The sequence below is a fragment of the Xiphophorus maculatus genome, chromosome 13, assembly GCF_002775205.1.
Source record: "Xiphophorus maculatus strain JP 163 A chromosome 13, X_maculatus-5.0-male, whole genome shotgun sequence".
Taxonomy (NCBI): Eukaryota; Metazoa; Chordata; class Actinopteri; order Cyprinodontiformes; family Poeciliidae; genus Xiphophorus; species Xiphophorus maculatus.
In genome coordinates, this window is record NC_036455.1 from 7,673,903 (window position 1) to 7,700,257 (window position 26,355).

At 38.1% G+C, this 26,355-nt stretch overlaps 1 protein-coding gene across 1 annotated transcript; it reads left to right on the forward strand.

Moving 5' to 3' along the window:
• The first annotated feature begins 1,980 nt into the window (after positions 1-1,980).
• On the forward strand, positions 1,981-22,041 carry LOC111610414 (gastrula zinc finger protein XlCGF8.2DB-like). The gene is made up of 2 exons (XM_023344600.1): positions 1,981-2,089; positions 20,876-22,041. The coding sequence occupies exons 1-2, from the start codon at positions 2,001-2,003 to the stop codon at positions 21,822-21,824; spliced, it is 1,038 nt and encodes a 345-aa protein (XP_023200368.1). The 5' UTR covers positions 1,981-2,000; the 3' UTR covers positions 21,825-22,041.
• Positions 22,042-26,355: the final 4,314 nt, after the last annotated feature.

Below are 26,355 nucleotides of genomic sequence, written 5' to 3' on the forward strand. Positions count from 1 at the left end.
CTAAACCTGAGCAGTTAAAGTTTTTATTTTTTAGTAATAAATCGTTGTCCCTGGTGACATAGCGAGTAACAAGCCAATCACAATCCTCTTTTCTATTTGTTTCAAGTTTCTTTTTGATCCAGCCATTGTTTCATACAACCAGATTAATCAGAATTTATGTATCAGAATCACAAACATTTTAAACTTGTTTATTCATTGTAAAGCTTCATGTTGTTTTCACGTTGCCTATTTTACATATATTGTCCAGTTGATGTCACAGTAGAGCAAATGAAGCACCGCGGTGCATCGGCTCATGAGTCGAATGATTGGATGGAGTTCCTCAGGGCTTTTAAAAATGTGGACTAAAATGAAATTTGAATGTAATTTATAGTATTTGTTGAAAATCCGTTCATTTGAGAATTCTCCAAATGTCAGCTGGATATGTCGATTCATCTATATCTCTGTCTACGCTCTTGAATTTTCAAATGGATTTTTGTTCATTTCTGCCTTAAACGATTTACTTCAGTAAAGGTAACAATTACTCTTTTTCTCTGTTTTCTTCTCCAGATTCCCTGAAGTGTAACGTTTATAAGCAGGAGACGAGATCCACTCTGGACCAGGAGGAGTTAGAACCTGTGCAGGTGAAACAAGAACAGGAAGAGCCAGAAGATCATCAGATAAAAGTGGAAGAGAAAGAAGTTTACTGCAGTCAGGCTGAAGAACAGATTGAATTAAAACAGGAGACTGATACCTGCATGGTGGTTCCTGTTGATGAGCAAACAGACCACACTGAATCAGAACCAAACAGGAACCAAGACATCTTCCAGGAAGCTGCTGAAGCTGAGAACCAAAATCAGGAAAGAAGAAAACCTTTCTCATGTGACATCTGTAAAAAGTGTTTTGCTTTCAAATCTGTTTTTGATGCTCACTTGAGAACTCATACGGGTGAAAAGCCGTTTTCATGTGTGAACTGTGGAAAATGTTTTAGTCAAAAACAGCATTTAACTCAGCACATGATGATTCACACAGGTGAAAAGCCGTTTTCATGTGTGAACTGTGGAAAATGTTTTAGTCACAAACAGGTTTTAACTCGGCACATGATGATTCACATTGGTGAAAAGCCGTTTTCATGTGTGAACTGTGGAAAACGCTTTAGTCAAAAACAGGTTTTAACTCTGCACATGATGACTCACACTGGTGAAAAGCCGTTTTCATGTGTGAACTGTGGAAAAAGTTTTAGTCAAAAACAGCATTTAACTCGGCACATGATGATTCACACTGGTGAAAAGCCGTTTTCATGTGTGAACTGTGGAAAAGGTTTTAGTCGAAAACAGGTTTTAACTCAGCACATGATGATTCACACAAGTGAAAAGCCATTTTCATGTGTGAACTGTGGAAAAAGTTTTAGTAAAAAATGTAATTTAACTCAGCACATGATGATTCACACTGGTGAAAAGCCGTTTTCATGTGTGAACTGTGGAAAAAGTTTTAGTCAAAAAGCTAATTTAACTCAGCACATGATGATTCACACTGGTGAAAAGCCGTTTTCATGTGTGAACTGTGGAAAAGGTTTTAGTCACAAACAGGTTTTAACTCGGCACATGATGATTCACACTGGTGAAAAGCCATTTTCATGTGTGAATTGTGGAAAAGGTTTTAGTCACCAACAGCATTTGACTCTGCACATGATGATTCACACTGGTGAAAAGCCATTTTCATGTGAGAACTGTGGAAAAAGTTTTAGTCAAAAACTTAGTTTAACTCAGCACATGATGATTCACACAGGTGAAAAGCCGTTTTCATGTGTGAACTGTGGAAAAGGTTTTAGTCAAAAACAGAATTTAACTCAGCACATGATGATTCACACTGGTGAAAAGCCGTTTTCATGTGTGAAATGTGAAAAAAGTTTTAGTCAAAAACGGATTTTAACTGAACACATGATGATTCACACTGGTGCAAAGCCGTTTTCATGTGTGAAATGTGGAAAAAGTTTTAGTAATAAACAGCATTTAAGTCGGCACATGATGATTCACACTGGTGAAAAACCATTTTCATGTGTGACCTGTGGAGAAAGTTTTCGTCACAAGGTGAGTTTAATTCACCACTTGAGGCGTCACACAGGTGAAAAGCAGTAGAAGTATTTTCCATACATGTCCTATGTTGAGGTTCACTATAGAACTGATTTGGTTTAAAACTAGAATGAAAGACTGGAGGGGTTTCATGTCTATAAAGCTGAAAATTGTTGTATTTGTTAAATGTGATCATTTGGATTCTTGGAGATGTGCAACCATGACACATTTTCCTTCAGAGATGTTTTATTTTTTTGGTATATTCTTTATCAAAAAACAATAATGATAAACTGTATGTTATTGTATTAAAATACTGTTTATGTCAAACTGTATGTTGTGTGTGTACAACGTGAAGAGCAGAGGGCTCAGCACACAGCCCTGAGGAGTGCCAGTACTGATGCTGATAGATGAAGAGGCTTGGGGGCCCACTGACTATTTCATGCATTAACAGAGTTTGACCGGACATGGACTCCTTTCCAGAACATTCTCACATGATTGGACTTGAGGGATTGATTTGTATTATTCTGTACCATAGAGAGTGTTTGTGGGGTTTATTTTTGTAGTTTTTTAAATTAACAATAGAATGTACAGAATTGAGTATTTTCAAAACATCTGCAAAAAAAGTATTTGTGATAGTTTTGTCTTTAAATTAAAATGAGTTTTCTTTCAAATTATTGTGACCAGTTTTACTCTACCTAATTAAAATCTTTTCAAATGAAAGAAAACTCATTTGTACTTTAAAGAAAATTCAAGATTCACCACAAACTAATTGTCATGCATTGATTGCACAAAGTACATGTAATTATTTTTAATATTTTCCTTTTTTTATCTAGTTTTAGCTGTAATATTTTGCTCTTTTTTGCTGCATGCATTTATGTTGAAACAATTTTTATGTGTATTTATATATGTATTTTAGAAAGAAGTTACAGTGTAACATTTCATTGAAGATTAAAAGTTTTGAGTTTTCCTTTAGTGTATGTTGTTCCTCATACTTGAACCCAGTAGATGGTGGTACTACAGCTAAACTGGTTGTAGCCACTGTGGTTCCTGTAACTGATGGGTTGCCGGTTCAAACTCCCCACATCCATCTCAGTTGTTGAGTCCTTGAGCAAGGCACCAAACCTGCCTTGCCTGCTGTTAGTCAAAGGTCCGATGGCGCCGATTGTGTAGCAGCTTCTATCAGTCTGCCCTGCTCAAAAAGACAACCATACACAAGTTATTTCTAAAAGATGCATTACAGAAACTACTGCCGATCGATTTATTCAGGCTGTTCCTTCAACTGCTATACACTCCTGTACTTCTCTGAGTGATTTAACAGACAAGTTTATTTTTACAATTCAGAAGGTTATTGACACCATTGCTCCTGTTACTACAAAAGTAATCTCTGGGAAACGTAAACCACCTTGGAGAAATTTTGAGTCAGTTAGAAAAGGGAAAAAAAGAGTCCCGGAAAGCAGAACGTCGGTGGCGTAAAACTAAAGTACAAACCCATTTAGATATCTTCAAAGATAAACTGAGAAATGCAAGGTTTTTTTTTCCAAATGTCATCTCTACCTCTGCCAACAACTCTCGTGCTCTGTTCTTGATTATTGACAGATTGACAAATCCACCTTCTTCTGTTAACTGTAAATGTTTCTCCTCTGAGGCCTGTGACAAATTGACCACCTTTTTCATTAATAAAACGGTGAAAATAAGGGAGACAGTGAACTCCTCTGTGTCTGTTGTTAGGAAACAATTAACTATATTTTCCACCAAACAGGACTTACCTAGGATCACAGCAAAAAGCCCAGTGTTAATTTAACTCCCACAGAGTGGATTTTAACACTTTTTCAGTGTTTATATAGTCCACACTCTTCAGAGTTAAATTAACACTTTCAATATAGTTAAAATTTTAACACTTTATCAGAGTTACTTATTTAACTCAAAACAGGGTTCATCCATATAATGGATAACACTGATCCAAGAACAAAATGTACCACTTTTAGTGTTGATTTAACACTTTCAAGTGTTATTTACTCCAAAAAAAGTTACTTTATGATTATGATTAATTATAATAATTATTAAGAAAAAAAATTTGACACAAGTACATCAATTTTGAACACTTTATTTTTGCAGCTGTGCTTCCAACATTTTAAATTGTGGTACGATGAACAAGCATTCATTAGAAACGCCATAAGAGTTTTGAATATCAAAAGGCTTATGAAATTTAAGTTTTCTTTACTAAATGCCTTTCTTCACTTTGAACAATCCTGAAAGCATGATGATGATCATCAAATGTTTCTGTGAATAGCTGTTTAGATAACAAAAGAAAGGTATTGTCAACTAAAAGTACATCACTTATCTGACAAAACACTGGCATCTCATCTTGAATTGTGCTGCAAACAGCAAGTCCTGGTCTGTATTCAACACCCTCAACTCTAACCCAGCTGGTTGAGAAAACATCTCCTGATGAAATCATTTGAAGCATTTCTTTGTTGACCACATCTTCATCTTTAAGTGAAAATGGTTTGAGAGGCCCATGCTCATTTTCTTTAGTACTTATTGTTTCCCAATGATAAGCTGTGGCCATCTGATGCTTTTTCGCAAGTGATTTGGTTATATTTTTAAAGTTTTTAAAATATTCTTTAAACATTTTGTGTTTAGCCTCAAACCTCATAGACCACATATGTAACAATGGACCTATTTTCCTAATGGAAGATGGATAGTGGATCATAAAATGATGCTTAGGTATCAAATTTCGATGTGAATATAAGAACTTAAAGAGTCTATGGTGTTCAACAATCAAATGCTTCAAATACATCGTCATACCCATAGTGAGAATAGGAGAAAAGACAATGTTCACAAAATGTGCTTTGAATAGCTCATCAAATGCTCCAAGAGAACCGTTTGTCTGGCATGGGATGAGGCACTTATCCATGACGATGTAGAAGCTGTCAATCTTGCTTCTCTGACGCCCAACAGCAAGGAGGTATGGCTGCAGACCCTGTTGACCCCGGAGATGCTCCTCTAAACTGCAGCATGACTAAAATTAAAAAGATATACACCAAACATAAGAAACAAAACATACAGCTTTACGATACACGTTACATTGAAAATAAATGTAAGTATGCCCAGACATCTTCAAAGCTGTCATTCAAACATCTGTATTTATGCATGTCTATAAAAGGAAATAGACAGATAATTTTGCATATTTTAAACTTCAATTACCTTATGAAAGACAACAAGTCTCTCAACTGCATCACTTGCACTGATTTTTGGAGACTTCTGTCCTCCTGGTTGCGGTGGAAGGAGATGTAAGAGAAGTAACAGCGAGGCCATTTCTTGGTCATAGCCTGAGGACAAATTTATAAAAGTTTTCAGATATAACATCAGAACTTTATGAGTACTCTGAACAGTCAACTATCTTCAGATATATCTAGGTACTTACTAGATGTGTTAGCAGACAAAAAATATTGTTACATTCTTAGCAGACATTGAGTTATTAGGATTCTCAGTTTTATGGAAATATTAAAATTATAAATTATTATAATCCATGTAAAAATCTTGATAATGAAATATTTAAGGAAATAGGGAAAATACATAGAAGAGAAGTTTGGTGTGGAGATTTTAAAGCTCACAATAGTCTATGGGGTAGCAAGAAGACAGATCATAATGGTGAAATAGTGGAAGAATTAATGGATGAAAGGTCATTAGTTTGTCTTAACAATGGAAAAGGTACAAGAGTAAATATACATAAAAATGCAGTTTCATGTCTTGATATTACATTAATATCAGACTGTCTTGTTAATGCATGTGAATGGGATGTTAATTGGGAGTCTACAATAGGGAGTGATCATTTTCCAGTTAGTACAATAATTGATGACAATATAAATAGACAAGAAGAGTTAACATTAATAAGATGGTGCTTTAATAAAGCTAATTGGTTTAAATTTAAAACAAAATGTGAAGAAACAAGTCATGTAGTAACATTAAAAGGTAATATTGAAGAATGTACAAATCAAATAACAGAACATATCTTAAATGCTGCAAATTATAGTATACCAAAATTAAAAGTGAAAGGTCAGAAGAAAGTAGTTCCTTGGTGGAATAATGAATGTAGTAAAACAATTAAAGATCGTAATAAAGCATTTAAAATATTACAGAAAAATGTAACAATCAAAAACAGGAAGATCAACAATGGATGCTCTAACTAGAGTCAGTAATGAAATAGAGAAAGCTTTAAAAATGAAGGAACTAATGATTATAGTATTTTTTGATATAGAAAAAGCGTATGACTCACTATTTAAAGAAGGATTACTTATAAAAATGAAACAGATGGGAATAGGTGGGAGAATGTATATTTGGATAGCAAATTTTCTGCTAGATAGAAAAATAAGAGTAAAAATTGGGAATGATTATTCAAAAGAATTTAATGTTGAAAATGGAATACCTCAAGGTAGTGTAATTAGTCCAATTTTATTTAATATTATGATCAATGATATTTTCTATGATACTGATAAATGTATAAAATCTGCACTATATGCAGATGATGGGGTCATATGGATGAAGGGGAAAAATATTAAATATGTGGTAGGAAATATTAAAAAAGCAATTAGTAAAGTAGAGAAATGGTCTTATGAATGGGGTTTTAAATGATCAGCAAGCAAGTCTTGTTATATGGTTGTCACAAAGAAGAGAAATATTAATATAGAAACAATAACATTATATGGACAAACGTTAGAAAGAGTAACAGAATATAAATATCTAGGTTTATGGTTGGATAGTTCGTATTCATGGAAAACACATTTAGATAACTTAGAAACCAAGTGTAAAAAAGTTATTAATCTATTAAAGGCTGTGGCTGGAAATAATTGGGGTGCAGATAGACAGTCATTATTAAGCATATACAGGGCTCTCATGAGATCAATAATAGATTATGGCAGTATAATATATGGAGCAGCAGCTAAAACATCATTACAAAAAATAGAAAGATTACAGTGTAGGGCTTTACGTATATGTACAGGAGCAGTAAAAACAACACCTATTAATGCTCTTTTAATTGAAACTGGGGAAACTCCACTGGAAATGAGGAGAATTAAATTAGCTTTAGCATATTGGATGAAAATCAAAAGTAATACAGATGATAATGTGAATTCAATTATTTTACAGAATTGTTGGGAATATTTGAAGTTCCAAAGTAATGGATTTGGATGGATGGTTAGGAAATGGATTAAAATGTATAGATTAGAGGACAAGGAAATAGCTCATTTTAATCCAATTAGCGTTATTCCTCCATGGCTAATACCAGAGGTTAATGTAGATTTGAAAATTAATACAATGAAAAATGATTGGAATTTAAATGAAATAGGGATCAAGACTGATATTTATTTAAGAAATACATATAACAATTATCTCAAAATTTATACAGATGGATCTAAGAATCTAAAAGGATATGTGGGAATAGGAATATATATATCAGAGTTTAAAACATTTATTTCTAAAAGAATATCAGATCGACGGTTTTTACAGCAGAAATGGTGGCAGTTATATTAAGCTTGCAATGGGTTGAGGAGGTCCGACCAGACAGGGTGGTGGTGTGCACAGATTCCAAAGCAGTAGTAGAAAGTATTAAGGGAGAAGGAAACGATAGAAAAGATTTAGTATTAGAAATTCATCATATTTTATTTAGATTACATAGGGGTGGCAATGATGTTTGGTTTTGTTGGGTGCCAGCACATGAAGGAGGAAAAGGCAATGAAAAGGCAGATAAAACAGCAAAAAGGGCTTTAGAGGGGGAAATAACAATTTCAATTCCTTTTGGGAAAGGGGAAGGGAAATCACTTATTAAAAGTAAAGAAATGGAGAAATGGCAAAAAATGTGGAATGAAGATAAGAAAGGAAGAAGATTATATGAAGTACAAAAGTCAGTTCGAACTCGAAGCATTAATGAAAGAAACAGAAGAGAAGAAATAATAGTTAGTAGATTAAGAGTAGGTCATACCTACTTAAATGACATGCTTTATACAATAGGGAGGAAAAATGATGATAAATGTGAGAGATGTGGAGAGAAAGAAAATGTAGAACACATAATGATGAACTGTAAGTCAAATGAAATCGAAAGGGAAGAATTAAAGAGAATAGTTAGAAATATGGGGCATGAATGGAATCTTAAAGGTATATTAGGAAATGAAGGAAACATAACAGATATTCACAAATTAAGGAAAGCATTGTTTATTTATCTTAAGAATACAAAATTAAAAAATAGAATTTAATAGATGTGAAGTAATGCTGCTACACACTCATGTACAGTAGGTGGCGGTATGCACCTTAAAGTTGCTTGTGACCCGCCATAATAGAAAAGAAGAAGAAGAAGAAGAAGAAGAAGAAGAAGAAGAAGAAGAAGAAGAAGAAAATTTTTTTTTGATTTTTCACAAAACATTTATTATACAATAAACCTATTTTTGTCACATTATTCCCTTAAATCAAGGCACTAATCAATACATAAAAAATAAATATACATATTCACAATAACAATTTGTTATAAAATAAATCCTTCTGGTCTGAAATGGTGCACAATACATTTTTAAAACCCCACAAGCTTAAAAACCCCGACAAATTCCCAGTGGCTCTGTGGAAACAAAACTCTAACCTCAACCTGGCTTTGACGTTGACCTTCCACAGAGTCACAGCATCAAATTGAGGTCCAGCCTGCATTCTGTCCCGTCGAGTAATATAAATAGCCATTTTGGCTTCGGAAATTAAATAATTTAAAATCCGGGATTTAAAACTAGTGGTTTTACTATGATGTACTCCATTGATAAAGACAGCATTAGAAAAAACCATATGAAAAAAACTAAAAAAAGTCGATAAAAGATTAAAAAAACTAGTTAGCCGTGCACAATCTATAAAAACATGAAAAACACTCTCGGACATCTTGCAAAAAGGACACTCGTTTAAAACCCCAGGACTGATGACAGATAAAAAAGAATTGGTGGCAATGGCTCCGTGAAGGATCCTCCACTGAAGGTCACCAGTCCTTTTCTTGATTGGAGGCTTATACAAGGTTCTCCAGTGAGTTTTCTGTCCTCCGAACTTGCTGTCCCACACACTCACTTCTCTTTTTTGGAGGGTCCTTTTGTTTAAGAGTTTTGTACAGTATCTATACAGTATTTTTGGACCTGTTTTACATAGGTCCATCTTCGAGTCTGTGCTCTGCAGTAAGGGACCACTGTCCTCCTCAAAATCCGGGTCCAGAAACATTTCTGGGAACGGGTCAGTGGAATCCGGCAGGCACTCCTCCTTCTCGTACCATTGTAGGAGCCTCCTCTCCTCGGCGGTCAACCGATTTTTCACCCTCTCCAAGAAGCGCCTCGTCAATCTGACGGACCGTATTCCAATGACCGAGGCAACCTCCTGGGCATTATCAAAGTCCGGTCCGGACGCCTGGATCAGTTGCCGTAGAGTTACCGTTCTGGACTCAGACAACACTTCAGAAAAACCCGGAACGGCATTATCGCTGACATCCAATCTTGCTCCACAGATCAAAGGTTCTTCTAAAAGCCAATACAGAGAGTTATTCTTATCTGGTCTGTGCAATTTAAAAAATGCACACGATCTAAAAACGCTTTGATAAAATTGAGGAATTCCCTTTAACTTTAAAAGGCTAAAATTTGTTAAAAACAGAGCAGCATCCAGCCCTAGAAAATTTACACGTCTCAGAATGCAGCTGGCCACATCCCTCCACACAGGGGATCCTGTTAGATACTTTTGCAGAAACTGCAACCGGAAAACAGCGGCTCTACTGGCCAGGTGGACAAGGCCCTGGCCCCCCTCCTCTCTGGATAAAAACAAAACGGACTGCGGCACCCAGTGATGGTTGTTCCAGAAGAAATTGACCATCTCTGACTGTATTTTTACTAGTAGTCCTGATGGAGGATCTAAAACAGCAAGCTTGTGCCACAATTGTGACGCCACCAAATTATTCAGAACCAGCACTCTTCCTCGATATGACATTTGTTTATGCAACCATTTCCATTTTGCCAGTTTATTCTGTATTTTTTGTTCCAAGTCTTCCCAGTTTCTTTTTACAGTATCCTTTCCACCTAAAAAAACACCAAGATATTTAAAACCGTCTCTCTTCCACTGGAGTCTTTGAGGGAGAACTGGTAGCCCACCGGGCCACTCGCCCACGGCCAAAGCTACGGTCTTTCCCCAGTTCACCTTCGCAGCAGACAAGACGGAGAATTTTTCTATTATCTCGATTAAAATGTTGACATCATGTTGATCTTTAATAAAAACAACAACATCATCAGCATAGGCGGATAAAATCAACTTGTTGTTAAAACCAGGTAAAACCAGACCATGAATTTCTGAGCGTATTTTCAAGAGAAGGGGTTCCAGGGAGAGTGCGTAGAGCATCCCCGAGAGCGCACAGCCCTGTCGGACGCCTCTACACACTCTAAAAGGGGCACACAGGCTACCGTTGATCTTCAGCACACTCTCAATGTCACTGTACATCACCTGGATCTTGGCGATAAAACCCTCGCCGAACCCAAACCTCCTCATTACTTTCCAGAGGAAGTCGTGTTCGACGCGGTCAAACGCCTTTTCTTGATCTAATGAAATCAAGCCTGTCTGTAAACCCAATGAACTGGAGACTTCCAAAATGTCCCGAATTAGATAGACATTGTCCACCATGGACCTGCCGGGGACGCAGTAGGTCTGGTCCCGGTGGATGACTTGCTCCATGGCTTTCCCTAGTCTCGTGGCCAGAGCCTTCGAAAGGATTTTGTAATCCGTGCAGAGGAGGGACACGGGGCGCCAGTTTTTTATTTCCTGCAGGTCGCCCTTCTTTGGCAGCAGGGTGATGACCGCCCTGCGACAGGATGTGGGGAGCGAACCGGTGGCTAGACTCTCGTTGTACATTTCGAGTATGTCTTGGGCCAGAAGGTCCCAGTAGGCCCTGAAAAACTCGACTGTTAGCCCATCAACGCCCGGGGACTTCTGGCCCTGCATGCTCTGGAGGGCTGTGTGGAGCTCTTGTATGCCCAGCGGGCGCTCCAGATCGGTACTGATCTCCTTATAGATCTGAGGTAGTTCTTCGCAGAACTCCTCCATCATTCTCTCACTCTCATCATATTCGCTCCGGAACAGAGAATGATAAAACTCCACAGCCCTCCTCCTTATCTGCCCCGGTTCGCTCAGGTGCTGCCCCGTGTCCGACAGCAATGAGTGGATCATCTTCCTCTGACCTTGTTTCCTCTCTAGACCAAAGAAAAAGCCAGAGGGAGCATCCATCTCTGTGATGTTCTGCATCCGGGACCTGACCAACGCGCCTTGTACCTTACTCTCCAGCAGGTTGGCTAAAGTTAGCCTTTTTGATTTGAGAGCTTCAAAATACTCTCGATTTCCTGTGGTGTCACTAAGTCGCTCCAAATCCACTATACTCATCTCCAGATCTCTGATAGATTCAGTGATGTCACGAGTGACATTAACAGTGTGCTGCTGACTCAGCAGTCTAATCTGGACCTTCCCATAGTCCCACCACTGTTTGATTGAACTAAAATCAGCCTTTGTTTCTCTAAAACCGGTCCAAAAATAAGTTAAAACCTCTTTAAAACTCTGATCGTATATCAATGCAGAATTAAAATGCCAATACGCACTTCTCGGTAAAATGTTTCTAATAAAAACACTTCCTAAAAGTAACGAATGGTCTGTGAAGGGTACAGGTACGATCTGGCATGTTTTAAACACATTAAAATGATGCTTAAAACAATAAAAACGATCTAAACGAGCTAAAGAGATTTTACCTTCCTTGATGTGGGACCATGTATACTGCCTGAAACCTGCATGCATCCTCCTCCATACATCCACCAGGCTATGAGACGAGACCAGCTGCTTTAAGACATGTTGGGCTGCCGGGTGCGGCTCTGCGTGATTACGATCTAAAAACTCGTTTTCTGTGCAATTAAAATCCCCACCTATAAAAACATAATCTTCAGTCTCACAATTTTCCAATCTTTCCCCAATTTTCTCATAAAAACGTTTCTTCTCTGCATTGACGATTGGAGCATAGATGTTAATAAAAACCATGTTAAAAAAATCAAACTTCATCTTTACTAAGAGACACCTCCCTTGTATAACGTGCTCAGTTTCAATAGAAAGTGGGATAAAAGCTTTAGAAAAAACAAAGCCCACTCCTGCATTCTTGGAGGTGCCGTGACTCAGAATCACCTCCCCCCTCCACTCTCTTCTCCAGTCTGTTTCGATCAAAAGATCGCTGTGCGTTTCTTGCAAGAAAATGACATCTATTCTTTTTTGATTCAACATTTGATACACTAATGCCCTTTTTTTTGCCTCCCGCGCCCCGTTAAGATTCAAAGATGCTATCTTAAAAGAATCCATGATGGGTAAAAGGCTAAAGACAACATGCCAAAAACAATTAAAAAAAATTAAAAATATTAAAAAGTTACTGTGCATCATTAAAACTGTTTTCTAGCTTTGGTCATTATTTTCTTTAACCTAAAAACCTCTGTATTTGTAAAACCTGACACCTCTTTGTTTTTTACATAATGCCTCGCAGATAAATAAAATATTTTTAGATCAGGGAAATAGCTTTCAAGTTTTATTCTTTTTACTCCTTTTGTTTGTTTTAAAAAGGTCTTGAATAATTCCACCGGGTACCTTGGTTCTTTGCTTGCTTGTGACATTGAAACCTCACTGGTGTCGGAAAACCAGCTCTCTTCATCACTGCTCTCCGACACCTCTTTCCTTTCTACAGCTAACTTACTAGCTTGCTTACTAGCCTGTTCAGCAGTAACCACATTTCTCCTTTTGCTTCGCCTCTTTGCTGAATAACAAACCTCTAAATCCATCTCTTTCTCCGCCCCACCCATATCCCTCTCTTCTCCACCTCCTTTAACCGACTTTTCACTATATTTTCCTTCAACCTGTTCATGCGCCTGCACTTCCCCTCTCTCCCCCTTGTCTCCACACACTAGATGTTCCACATCATCCTGCACTCCCTCCTGCTCTTCCTGTACATCACCTCCTCCCCCCTCTACACTCTCATCTGCATCACCAATTGTCCCACCTCCACACACCACCGTGCTCTCATCTTTTTCCGCATACACACTCCTACTACTATCCTCTATTGACCCCTCAACAGTGGCTTCCACCACCACCTCCTCCGCTGCCCCCAAATCCCCCACCGCGGCGTCGGGTTCCCCCGCCGCTTCAGCAGCAGCTGGCTTCTCCGCTGCTGCAGCAGCAGCAAGTTCTCCCTCCACAACAACCTCGCTGCCTGTTCCCCCACTCTGCTCAGCAGCAGCGGGTTGCTGCTTTTCTGAATCCGGCCTGGCCGACTCTGCCTTATCCGGGCACATTTTTATTACGTGGCCCTCCTGTCCACATCCAAAGCATTTCATCTGACCTGATGTTGCAAACAGCACATAATCAAAATCATCCACTCTAACGTGAAACCGCAAATTCATTTCTTCATCTTTTTTATTCAAAATCATGAATAATTGTCTCCGATGAGAAACAACATGTTTCAGTAGCGGTGATTTACACCCGGAAGGGATTTTTTTGATCGGTGACACCACTTTGCCGTGCCTCGACAATTCTTTTATCAAGAACTCGTCGCTGATAAAAGGGGGTATATTTGACAACATTATCTTAGTGGCTGGTAGCGTGAGCGGTGTAACTTGTAAAAATAACCCATTCACCGACACACCTTTTTCCACCACCTGTTGTGCATGTTCCACTTTTGCAACAAACAATACCACCGCTCCATTCATTCGTGCCGCCGACCTTATATTCCCGTGTCCAATCATTTCCCCTACAGCCAAACAAACTTCCTCCACGCTGCACGGAGAACCAGCACCCACCTTGATACCGTTCTTCCGTGTCAGCGTGGAGAAAAACCCACCACCGACAACACCCACCATTGTTGCCGTCAGACGCCGGCAAGCCAGGCACGCCCGACGGCCACACCTAAACTAAACGAAAAACCCCCCTAAAACGTGACCAACTAGCACAAAAACACAATTAAACAAATGAAAAACAAAACACCTAGTGAAAAACAGTAAGAAAAACAAAGATAGAAAAGTACACACTCGCTCTCTCTCTCACTCTTCTTCCGCTCTCCACTCACCCTCCTCTCACACGAAGAAGAAGAAGAAGAAGATCTCCGAACAAAGCAGCAGCGATCATTGTGGATATACGGAAACTATAGGAAAGGTTCTGATCTGGTGGAGTGAAGAAACTGTGAAACATGTTGCGGGATGTAGGAGATACGAATCAGAAGACAATATTAACTTTGGATTTGTGGAAAACTGGAATACTAATATTGTATTTGTTTTATTTAGATAAAGTGGAAGAAAAGATTTTACGTCTTTCAAAGAGAACTGGCACTGTATGAGAAATCTTTAGATGTGATGATCGTAAGATCCACAAGGTGGCGGTAATGCAATGACATGAATGAACGACAGTCATAAAATCCCAAAGAAGAAGAAGAAGACAAAGAAAATGGCGCATGGTCTGTTTGGTTGAATGTTCGACTGTTTCTCTAAACGAGTTTATCAACGAGCCGTTAACTGCTGCTGAAGAAACATTCACAGAGTTTAAAGAAATCATCGTCAAGTCGGAGGAAGAGATGGATGATCATCGCAGACTGCTGGATTTCTCCCGGAGGCCCCAGATAATCTTACACCGAATAGGTAGGAACCACCAGCGTTTGGATGCAGGTTAAGGTCTAAATGTCTGCACCTTTCTGTATGAGGATCATTTTAGTAAATGTTCTTTTCCCGTATAAATGTTTTGTTAACCGGTAAATGAACGCAGGAATCACAATTACGCTGTGAAAATGGCTTATTGATGTAGAAATAAAATGACCTTTTATGGCTTTTCCTCCTTTAACTACACGAAGCTGAAGTTGGTTTCCGATTCCACCTAATTTTTCACTTCCTTTCGCATCTTTAATAGACTCTGGTTTAAAAACTGCAAGAACTGCACTCTTCAAAACCTGGACTGGATTATTCTGCTCTAATAGCAGAATATTTAAATCCATGTTTGGGATTTGTGAAACTTTTTTCTGATTTGTGAAACTTTATGTAACAGACGGCTGCAGAAGATCTTTCCTTCCAACAACCATCTCCATCTACAATAACTCTTGGAAGAATTCATGAGTAACACCAACATTTAATTTCCCATTAGGATTAATTAAGTGGTTTTGAATTAGAATTGAATTGGAATTTTAAAAAACTGCATGGAACAAATGTGAATAGTAATCTAAACTTTAGTGAAGTTTCACAAATCCCAAACATGAATTAAAATATTCTGCTATTAGAGAAGAATAATCTAGTCCAAGTTTGAAATACGTAGTTGTTGTAGTTTTGGCATTAGAGCAGTTTTAATATGAGCTGGATGCAAAGATGGGTAAAAACGGCATTTTATTGAAGTTCCACAAATCGGATAAAAGTTTCACAAATCACAAAGATGGTTTTAAATATTCTGCTGTTAGTTGAAAATAATCTTGTCCAGGTTTCAAGAGTTTAGGTGTTATGGTAGTTTGGGAATTTGAGCAGTTATACTATAACAGAGATTAAAAAGTGGTGAAATCAACCTTTATTGAAGTTTCACAAATCAGAAACATGGTTATAAATATTCTGCTGTGAGAGCAGATTAACCCAGTCCAGGTCAGAAGAGTCTAGCTGTTGTAGTTTTTAAACTAGAGTCTATTAAAGATGTGGAAGGTAGTGAAAAATTAAGTGGACTCGCCCTTTAGTGATTTTGTGAATCAGAAGCTGGAATCGGAAACCAACTTCAGCTTCATCCAATGATCCCAGGTAATTACTAATTGGAACGTGCATATATAAGCTAGTAAAGCCTTGCAAAGCAAACAGCATGAAACAATAATAGAGGTGTTATTATCTGTCAAACTAAACCTCATATAAAAGTCCAATCAACAAGCCACTGCTGCATTGAGGTGATGTTTCATACGTAGGTGTAACACATGAGAAAACCCGGATCGTGACAGACGACGTGGAGTTTCAAATAATATCAAGTGGCCTAGGCTCTCCCTATTAAAAGTACCCAGGCAAGTCTGGCTTAAAATTATGAAACAGAAGTAGTATACAAAATATATTTTATTTATACATACTTTTATAATATTAAAAATAGACTTTATTATTCTAATTTAAAACCCAATGAAGCACAGCAACCCAGAACAAACACTAGGAGCAGTCTGAGACTTAAAACAACTGCAAACCAAATTAGTAGCACACACCACACACTACAGGATGATCGGTTACGAAATCGCAAGCGACAATCTTAGAGAACGATCAACGTTCTAAAATTGTCGTATGGAGAGGGGGGGGGATTGTGTAGTGTGAACTATTGCATCGGGTAGTCGATGTGCCCATCTTCTCTATTTAAATCTAATTATTACTATAGGGCAACATGATATACAGACTTTATAATCTGCACTCTTTTGGTTGAATGCAGTATTTATTTCCACTTTGGCTTTATGTTGTTTAATTTTTGTTCAAGTAGATTTTTTATTAATGGAGACTGAGAATCCATGTTATTTATGGTTTTGGTTGTTTTGTTTTGTTCATCAGTTCCAGTGTTTAGTGTTCTTTTGAAAATAAAGTGTATCTATCTTTGGCAGGAAATCGCATGCATTATTACGTCATTTCCATTAAATCAGTGTAAAATGGTCTTCAAACAATATTATCGTTTATCGCAATAATTTTTGAGACGATTAATCGTTCAGCAAAATTTATCGTGACAGGCCTAGTAGCAACAATATAAAAAGCGACACTGACGTTACACAGAACCAGCCACAAGTGACACATCAAAAATCCATTTATCCTACCAGCAGCACATATATTGATGATCCTGCGGCGCCAGCGCTCATCCGACAGACATCCAACTGCACACAACAACACTCATAGCTTGGCTGCCACACCCGGTGCCTATCTGCACTAATAAGCCCGACAATGCTGTGAACCGGAAGTGAAGGTGGGGAAAAGCATAGACATAATATAATGAGTAGACCCCGCATGGCTGCTCTGGCGTAGGAAATACGACGGCCATCTTGGAGCGGTCGTCCCTCCTACTTGGCTAAACCAAAACAGCAGAAGATGCCTCAGCACTGCCAGATATTTGTGTTCAGATCGACAGACTAATGACGCGAGATCTCGGGGGATAACGTTTCACAAGTAAGATGGACATATTACAGTTTATATTTTGTTATTAGAATATTACTATACTGTATTTATGTCCACTGACAAAACAACAGCTAATATTAGCTATCAGCTTAGTGTAATACCAGGGTTCAGCCCCGCTATGAAGGCTAACCGAGATTTTGTAAATCTTAAAAAGTTTTAAATATTCCCTAACATTGATTTAGATTATTCCACACAAGGTGGCAAAGACTCTTATTTATATGAAATTCTTTCACTCTGTCTAAAGTAAAATAGCTCCTGTTTTTGTTTTGAAGGTTTCATAAAGACCATGTGAGGAAGAAGTGGGGAATGTCTTTAAGGAGAGACGGATTCACTGCACTGATGAATCTCAGCTGCTGAATCTCTCTTAAGCTCCTCCTCAGCTGGAAAACATGAATAAAACCTATATAGATATTATGTATATACGCATGTCCATATAAATATGTGTAGTTAATGCATATTATTCAGCATTAATAATTATTTAAGCATCTTTATTTCTCTCTGATTGTATTATTTTGTGTTTGTATATTTATATAAATATGTATTGATATTACTAAATAACATATTTAAAAATTATGACTGGTTGTGTGCTTTGTAAAATAATCATAATACAGAAATATCAACACATTCTATTCTGACTCTATTCTGTTTTCCCCACTAAGAATAGTTAAATATGCTCAACCTTATATCAGTCATTCAAAAATACTTTAAAAATCATTTCCTTGTAAATCTTGCTAACATTTTAATAAGGTCTACAGAAAAATTGGTGAATATCTGTTTAGTATTTAGCGAGTTATGATTGATAAATGCGCTGATACGTCATTGAGTCTGTTAAACATAAAGCTGAGTGGAACGGTCGACCGCTCCAAGATGGCCGCCTTAAATCTCTTCAGTAACAATAGGCAAGAGCGGTCCATGAGGCGTTTATTTATAGTCTATGGGGAAAAGGGGCACAATGACTATGGGCAAAGGTGCATTCATGGGCCCAATATGGGTGGGAATTTACAGCTACTTCATGTAAACACATTTTTCAACTAATATACCAAACAGTTACATAAATAAAAGAAGTTCAATGTCCAAAAAACTTGAAAATTGCTTTTATAGTTTATTTTTTCCCGTTTGACAAGCAAATAACAAAGATCAAACTTTACATTAGTGATGTGTTGAGTAATGAAGCGGGTAAGACAGAGAACTCACCTAAACCTGAGCAGTTAAAGTTTTTATTTTTTAGTAATAAATCGTTGTCCCTGGTGACATAGCGAGTAACAAGCCAATCACAACCCTCTTTTCTATTTGTTTCTAGTTTTCTTTTGGATCCAGCCATTGTTTCATACAACCAGATTAATCAGAATTTATGTATCAGAATCACAAACATTTTAAACTTGTTTATTCATTGTAAAGCTTCGTGTTGTTTTCACGTTGCCTATTTGGGGCCTGCCATGCAAAGCAATGGCAGGAACCTATTACTATTCTCCCAATTCTTTATTTTTCTTCCGTAACCGTTAATGCGGCTCATACCGCTGCGTGCACACCTACAAATGAGGTATCAAAACGTGCAGAAAATTCACGCCATTGGAGCTATTACTTTTGGTGGGATTCGGGGTTAACATGGCGACATAATTCGCAAAAAACTACGAAAAAAACCCCATTATAAGTCAATGGGAAAAATCCTTCAAATACCCTGCTTTTGAGGATTTTCTGTGTCGTCACGAATTCACGTAGAAATGCCATTCAAATTTCATTTTGTAGATACGTCCGTGATCTCTTCGAAAGTGAAGACGGCTCGTCGATACCAATTACGGTTTGTCCACAATTTGTCTCTAAGCGACCCAAAGTTTTTCATTTTTCCTAAAATTAGAGTGAGAGTCAGGGCCTTTAGATCTCCGCTAGAGTGAGAAATGAAGGAATTTTTCACCCCAAAATAATTTTGAAATCGCCATCACGCCCACAAATATCGCACGATTGGTATCAAAATCGGTCCTGACATTGATACGCATGTCTGCTCCGGTAAAATGTTTTCGAAATTTATCTAGACCGTACGGTTTTCTGTCACGGTGCTTCAGAGCAAAGTCATTTTGACAGGATTTTCTCAGGCTCTCTCCCATATATTTCTCAAACATTTCAGATCTGGGCAAACCATTTCTTTCTCTCATCGCTGTAAATGCTCTGAGTGAGGTAGAGATATGAATCTCGGGACTATCGCAGAAGACACATTGCCCTCTCATACGCTTCAAACGGTTTTTGAATATATATTACGGTTCCCGAATGGAAAGGAGTTGTTTTCAATGCTTTTTTTCAGTAAAACTGGCTGGCTCAAAGAGAGTATTCTCTGCCCCAGCCTCTCTCACTAACAGTTCACACTTTGCTGAGAAAATTATTTACCATAGCAACGGAACTCAAGAGGCTATTGGCTGCTGATTAGGACTACAAATACGCATCACTGTAGTTCTAACTATAGTGGAACACTCAGTTGAAACAGATCAGGACTGAACTGGCCTTTAGAACTACTTGCTGCTATGGGCTGTATATAACTGATTTAACTCAGTAACTGTTACACATGGGATTAGTTCAAAACTTTAAAATGAAGCATAATAATAATTTCAAAATAAAAGCCTTGAATATTTTTAAATCAGGTAATTGCTCTGTTGAGCATTATATAACTGATTTAACCCAATGACTGTTATACATGGGATTAGTTTGGCCCTTTGAAATGAAGTTTAACAAAAATTGCAAAATAAAAGCCTTGACAAATTTTAAATCATACTGAATGGTGCACGTCCACCTTACTTAACGTTCTTGTGATTCTCCACATGCTATTGATTACATTGCAGAGTTCTTTAGCATCGATGCTAATTTCTAGCATGATAACGCCGGGCCCATACCGACGGACACGCTTTGGCAGGCCCCAGTTAAATTTCTTCAGAAATTTTCTAGTTTACATATATTGTCCAGTTGATGTCACAGTAGAGCAAATGAAGCACCGCGGTGTATCGGCTCATGAGTCGAATGATTGGATGGAGTTCCTCAGGGCTTTTAAAAATGTGGACTAAAATTAAATTTGAATATAATTTATAGTATTTGTTTAAAATCCGTTCATTTGAGAATTCTCCAAATGTCAGCTGGATATGTCGATTCATCTATATCTCTGTCTACGCTCTTGAATTTTCAAATGGATTTTTGTTCATTTCTGCCTTAAACGATTTACTTCAGTAAAGGTAACAATTACTCTTTTTCTCTGTTTTCTTCTCCAGATTCCCTGAAGTGTAACGTTTATAACCAGGAGAGGAGATCCACTCTGGACCAGGAGGAGTTAGAACCTGTGCAGGTGAAACAAGAACAGGAAGAGCCAGAAGATCATCAGATAAAAGTGGAAGAGAAAGAAGTTTACTGCAGTCAGGCTGAAGAACAGATTGGATTAAAACAGGAGACTGATACCTGCATGATGGTTCCTGTTGATGAGCAAACAGACCACACTGAATCAGAACCAAACAGGAACCAAGTCATCTTTCAGGAAGCTGCTGAAGCTGAGAACCAAAATCAGGAAAGAAGAAAACCTTTCTCATGTGACATCTGTAAAAAGTGTTTTGCTTTCAAATCTGCTTTTGATGCTCACATGAGAACTCATACGGGTGAAAAGCCGTTTACATGTGTGAACTGTGGAAAAGGTTTTAGTCATAAAGGTAATTTAACTAAGCACATGATGATTCACACTGGTGAAAAGCCATTTTCATGTGTGAACTGTGGTAAAAGTTTTAGTCAAAAAGGTAATTTAACTCAGCACATGATGAATCACACTGGTGAAAAGCCATTTTCATGTGTGAAATGTGGAAAAAGTTTTAGTCAAAAACAGGATTTAACTTGGCACATGATGATTCATACTGGTGAAAAGCCGTTTTCATGTGTGAACTGTGGAAAATGTTTTAGTCGAAAACAGGACTTAACTAAGCACATGATGATTCACACTGGTGAAAAGCCATTTTCATGTGTGAAATGTGGAAAAAGTTTTAGTCAAAAACAGGTTTTAACTCAGCACATGATGATTCATACTGGTGAAAAGCCGTTTTCATGTGTGACCTGTGGAAAACGTTTTAGTCGAAAACAGCATTTGACTCGGCACATGATGATTCATACTGGTGAAAAGCCGTTTTCATGTGTGAAATGTGGAAAAGGTTTTAGTCAAAAAGGTTATTTAACTCAGCACATGATGACTCACACTGGTGAAAAGCCATTTTCATGTGTGAATTGTGGAAAAGGTTTTAGTCACAAACAGCATTTAACTCTGCACATGATGACTCACACTGGTGAAAAGCCATTTTCATGTGTGAATTGTGGAAAAGGTTTTAGTCGAAAACAGCATTTAACTCAGCACATGATGACTCACACTGGTGAAAAGCCATTTTCATGTATGAACTGTGGAAAGAGTTTTAGTCAAAAACAGGTTTTAACTCAGCACATGATGATTCACACTGGTGAAAAACCATTTTCATGTGTGACCTGTGGAGAAAGTTTTCGTCACAAGGTGAGTTTAATTCACCACTTGAGGCGTCACACAGGTGAAAAGCAGTAGAAGTATTTTCCATACATGTCCTATGTTGAGGTTCACTATAGAACTGATTTGGTTTAAAACTAGAATGAAAGACTGGAGGGGTTTCATGTCTATAAAGCTGAAAATTGTTGTATTTGTTAAATGTGTTCATTTGGATACTTGGAGATGTGCAGCCATGACACATTTTCCTTCATTGATGTTTTATTTTTCTGGTATATTCTGTATCAATAAACAATAATGATAAACTGTATGTTATTGTATTAACATACTGTTTATGTCAAACTGTATGTTGTGTGTGTACAACATGAAGAGCAGAGGGCTCAGCACACAGCCCTGAGGAGTGCCAGTACTGATGCTGATAGATGAAGAGGCTTGGGGGCCCACTGACTATTTCATGCATTAACAGAGTTTGACCGGACATGGACTCCCTTCCAGAACATTCTCACATGATTGGACTTGAGGGATTGATTTGTATTATTCTGTACAATAGAGAGAGTTAGTGGGGTTTATTTTTGTAGTTTTTTAAATCAACAATAGAATGTACAGAATTGAGTGTTTTCAAAACATCTGCAAAAAAAGTATTTGTGATAGTTTTGTCTTTAAAGTAAAATGAGTTTTCTTTCAAATTATTGTAACCAGTTTTACTCTACCTAATTAAAATCTTCTCAAATGAAAGAAAACTCATTTGTACTTTAAAGAAAATGCAAGATTCACCACAAACTAATTTTCATGCATTGATTGCACAAAGTACATGTAATTATTTTTAATATTTAGCTTTTTTTCTCTAGTTTTAGCTGTAATATTTTGCTCTTTTTTGCTGCATGCATTTATGTTAAAACCATTTTTATGTGTATTTATATATGTATTTTAGAAAGAAGTTAAAGTGTAACGTTTCATTGAAGATTAAAAGTTTTTAGTTTTCCTTTAGTGTATGTTGTGCCTCATACTTGAACCCAGTAGATGGTGGTACTACAGCTAAACTGGTTGTAAGTAAGTAAGTAAGTAAACTTTATTTCTATAGCGCTTTTCACAGACCAGGTTACGGTGGCCGACAGGTGCAAATGCGCAGCAAAAGAGAAAACATGCAAACAAAAAAAAAAACACGCGCACAAATTAAATGCGGCAAGCAAAAAGCGAATAAAATGCAGCAAACAAAAAGAGAGACGCAAACAAAAAAGAAGACACCCCCGAATGAAATGCAGCAAACAAAAAGTGTTGAAAACGGAAGTGCTCCAGACCACTAGGGGAGTCAAAGAAAATAGTATTCATTTCTATGGGACCAGATGCAAGATTCAGAGAAAGAAATTTGAAAGAAAGTAAAGGTACGTATTACTATATTTCTTTTCAGATATGCCGTCTTTTATAATATTAAAGAATAACAGAATAATTTATGGGTAGCGTGATAGACTTTGTGTCTTTTTTGTTTGCATCTCACTTTTTGTTTGCAGCATTTCATTCGGGGGTGTCTTCTTTTTTGTTTGCATCTCTCTTTTTGTTTGCTGCATTTTATTCGCTTTTTGCTTGCCACATTTAATTTGTGCGCGTGTTTTTTTGTTTGTTTGCATGTTTTCTCTTTTGCTGCGCATTTGCACCTGTCGGCCACCGTACCAGGGTCACAAAGTGCTGCACAAAGTGTAAAAAATAAATAAATTAAAAGCAACATACAAAACAATAAAACACAGTATTAAGCTAAAAAGCAAGTTTAAAAAAGTGGGTCTTAAGTTGTTTCCTAAAAGTGTCTATACAATCCAGAGATCGAATGGTACAAGGTAGCTCATTCCAGAGGCGAGGCGCCACAGCTTTAAAAGATCTGTCTCCTCGAGTCTTAAAAAGGGTCCGAGGAACCATCAGCAAGTTCAGATTGGACGACCTGAGACTCCTAGTCGAAACATAAGGCTGGATGAGGTTCTTAATATAGTCTGGCGCCTGTCCATGATGAGTTCTAAAAGTCAGTACCAGGATTTTGTAGTGCATCCTGTAAGATACAGGCAGCCAGTGCAAGCTTTTGAGGATGGGTGTAATATGTTCCCTCCTGTGAGTGCGAGTGAGCAGGCGTGCAGCAGAGTTTTGTACAACCTGCAGACGCGCAAACTCCCTCTTGTTAAGACATGTGAACAGACTGTTACAATAATCCAATCTCGATGAGACAAAAGCATGAACAATCATCTCAAGCTCACCATAAGTCACCATCTTACGAAGTTTAGAAATGTTCCGAATTTGGAAAAAGCAGTTCCTAACAAGCTGATTTATGTGCCGCTCCATAGACATCGCTCCATCCATGAAAACACCCAGGTTGCGCAGGTTGCTTTTAACTGTGCAGCTCAAGTTTCCGAGGTGCTGCTTAATTCCAGGCACAGCACTGTCAGGAGCAACAATCAAGGTCTCGGTCTTGTTGGAGTTCAATAATAGGCTGTTTTCAGTGAGCCATTTTGTCACTTCGGCCAAGCAACTAGTGAGAGTGCAAAGTTTATGTGGCTCACTTGGCTTGAAAGAGCAGTACAGTTGCAGATCATCAGCGTACAGATGATAGGACACATCACTGAACTTCTGGATGACCCTGCTCAGAGGAAGTAGGTACAGCAGGAACAGAACAGGTCCCAAGACCGATCCCTGCGGCACACCCCACAAAAGCTCTGCAGAATCAGACACTGCATTTCCCACTGACACACTAAAAGTTCTGCCAACCAGGTAAGAGGTGAACCATTTCAAAACGCAACCCGACGTTCCAACCAAATGTTGGAGCCTGTTTATCAGGATGCCATGGTCCACTGTATCAAACGCCGATGACAGATCCAACAAAACCAGCACAGAACATTTACCGGTGTCAGCTGCCATCATAATATCACTAAACACCTTCAACAGGGCTGTTTCAGTGGAGTGAAACTCACGATACCCAGATTGAAAAGTGTCATAAATGTCATTTACCTGCAAAAATGATCTAAGTTGGGTGCAGACCACCTTTTCCAGGACTTTGGCCAAGAAAGGGGTCTTGGATATTGGCCGGAAATTCTTGAGTTCGGAAGAGTCCAGTCCCGTTTTCTTTAACTGTGGCTCCACAATGGCATGTTTGAAAAGACAAGGAAACACACCACTAAGCAAAGACATGTTAAACATTTTAGCAATATAGGGCCCAATGGAGTCAAAAACCCTCACAAACAGTTTAAAAGGAAGAACATCTAAAGTACCAGAGGACGGTTTTATTTTTTTCATGATGGTTGAGATGTCTTCCACAGTGACAGGCTCAAATGAGGCCCAGCTCTGAGTGGGAGGTTCCAAATGCTGGGAACCATGGCAAGGAGGCAAGCTGTCCTTTATTACTTTGACCTTATCAATAAAGAAATCCAGGAACTCATCACAACTAATTGTAGAGTTACGAGGATTTACAGAAACAGGTGACACAAGAGAGCTGATAGTGTCGAAGAGCACTTTAGGATTTTTTTATTTGAGGCAATCAGACATTTAAAATAACTTGCCCTGGCCTCCTCAATCCTCTTATTTATGAACAATATTAAGTCCTTTAAATGCAGCCTATGGACCTCCAATTTAGTAGACTTCCATAAACGTTCAGTCTGGCGGCATGTTCTCCTCAGAGACATAATTTCATCATTTATCCAAGGACAGAAACTTTCCTGTGGTGCCTTCCTAGCCTTAACTGGCGCTACTTGATCCAAGATATCAGCACATTGGCTATTAAAACAATTCACAAAACAGTCAGTTTCAGTGAGATTATTAAGAAGAGAAGGATCAAACTTATCGCAGAAAAGCATGGCTGTCGCCTCTGTGATGATTCTCCTCTTTGCCTTAGTAAATACAGGCCGAGGTTCAGATGGCACCATCAAGTCAAAGAAAACACAGTAATGGTCACTGAGAAGCACATCCTCCACACACACATTGGTAATTTGCAAGCCCAGTGCAAAAACCAGGTCTAACATGTGACCCTTGTTGTGTGTGGGACCTGACACATACTGTGTAAAGTTAAGCGCCTCTGTCAGTGATATAAGATCTCTTGCTGGGATAGAAGTAACATCATCAATCTGCAAATTAAAATCACCCACAATCAAGACCTTTCCCAATCCAATTATAGAAGATAAAAAGTCAGCGAAATCCTGAAGAAAAGTCCCAGCAGGGCCAGGAGGGCGATATTTCAAAATAGTATAAAATGTATCTGAGGAACCAACTTCCATCATGAGGGTTTCAAAAGAGGTGGTGTGGCTTCAGAGAGAGCGGCGCGAGAGTTTTTGAAACAACTTTACAAAGGGATTTGTTATTTTGGCGGTTGGCATAAACTGGAGTGTGACTGGATTGGGATGACCACAAAGGTAGATGGGGGTGGTGATGAAGATGATATGGATTTTGACGAATGGACTACGGTAGGTAGAGGAAGGGGTAGAGGGAAGGAAAAAGTTTCGAAAGATGATAGAGAGATTGGTAACCTAAATAGTAAGAGAAGTTTAGAAGAATATAGTTCAGATGAAGAAAACAGAGTGGTTAGGAGGAAAATGGTAAATGAGGAGTTTAAGGTAATACTTAAATTCAGGAAGGAAGATATGAA

Coding starts and splice junctions, on each gene's coding strand:
- LOC111610414 (XM_023344600.1), top strand. CDS start 2,001: ATGATGATTCACACTGGTGAAAAACCATTTTCATGTGTGACCTGTGGA. Junction 2,090..20,875: donor AGTTTAATTCACCACTTGAG/GCGTCACACAGG, acceptor TGCTCACATGAG/AACTCATACGGGTGAAAAGC.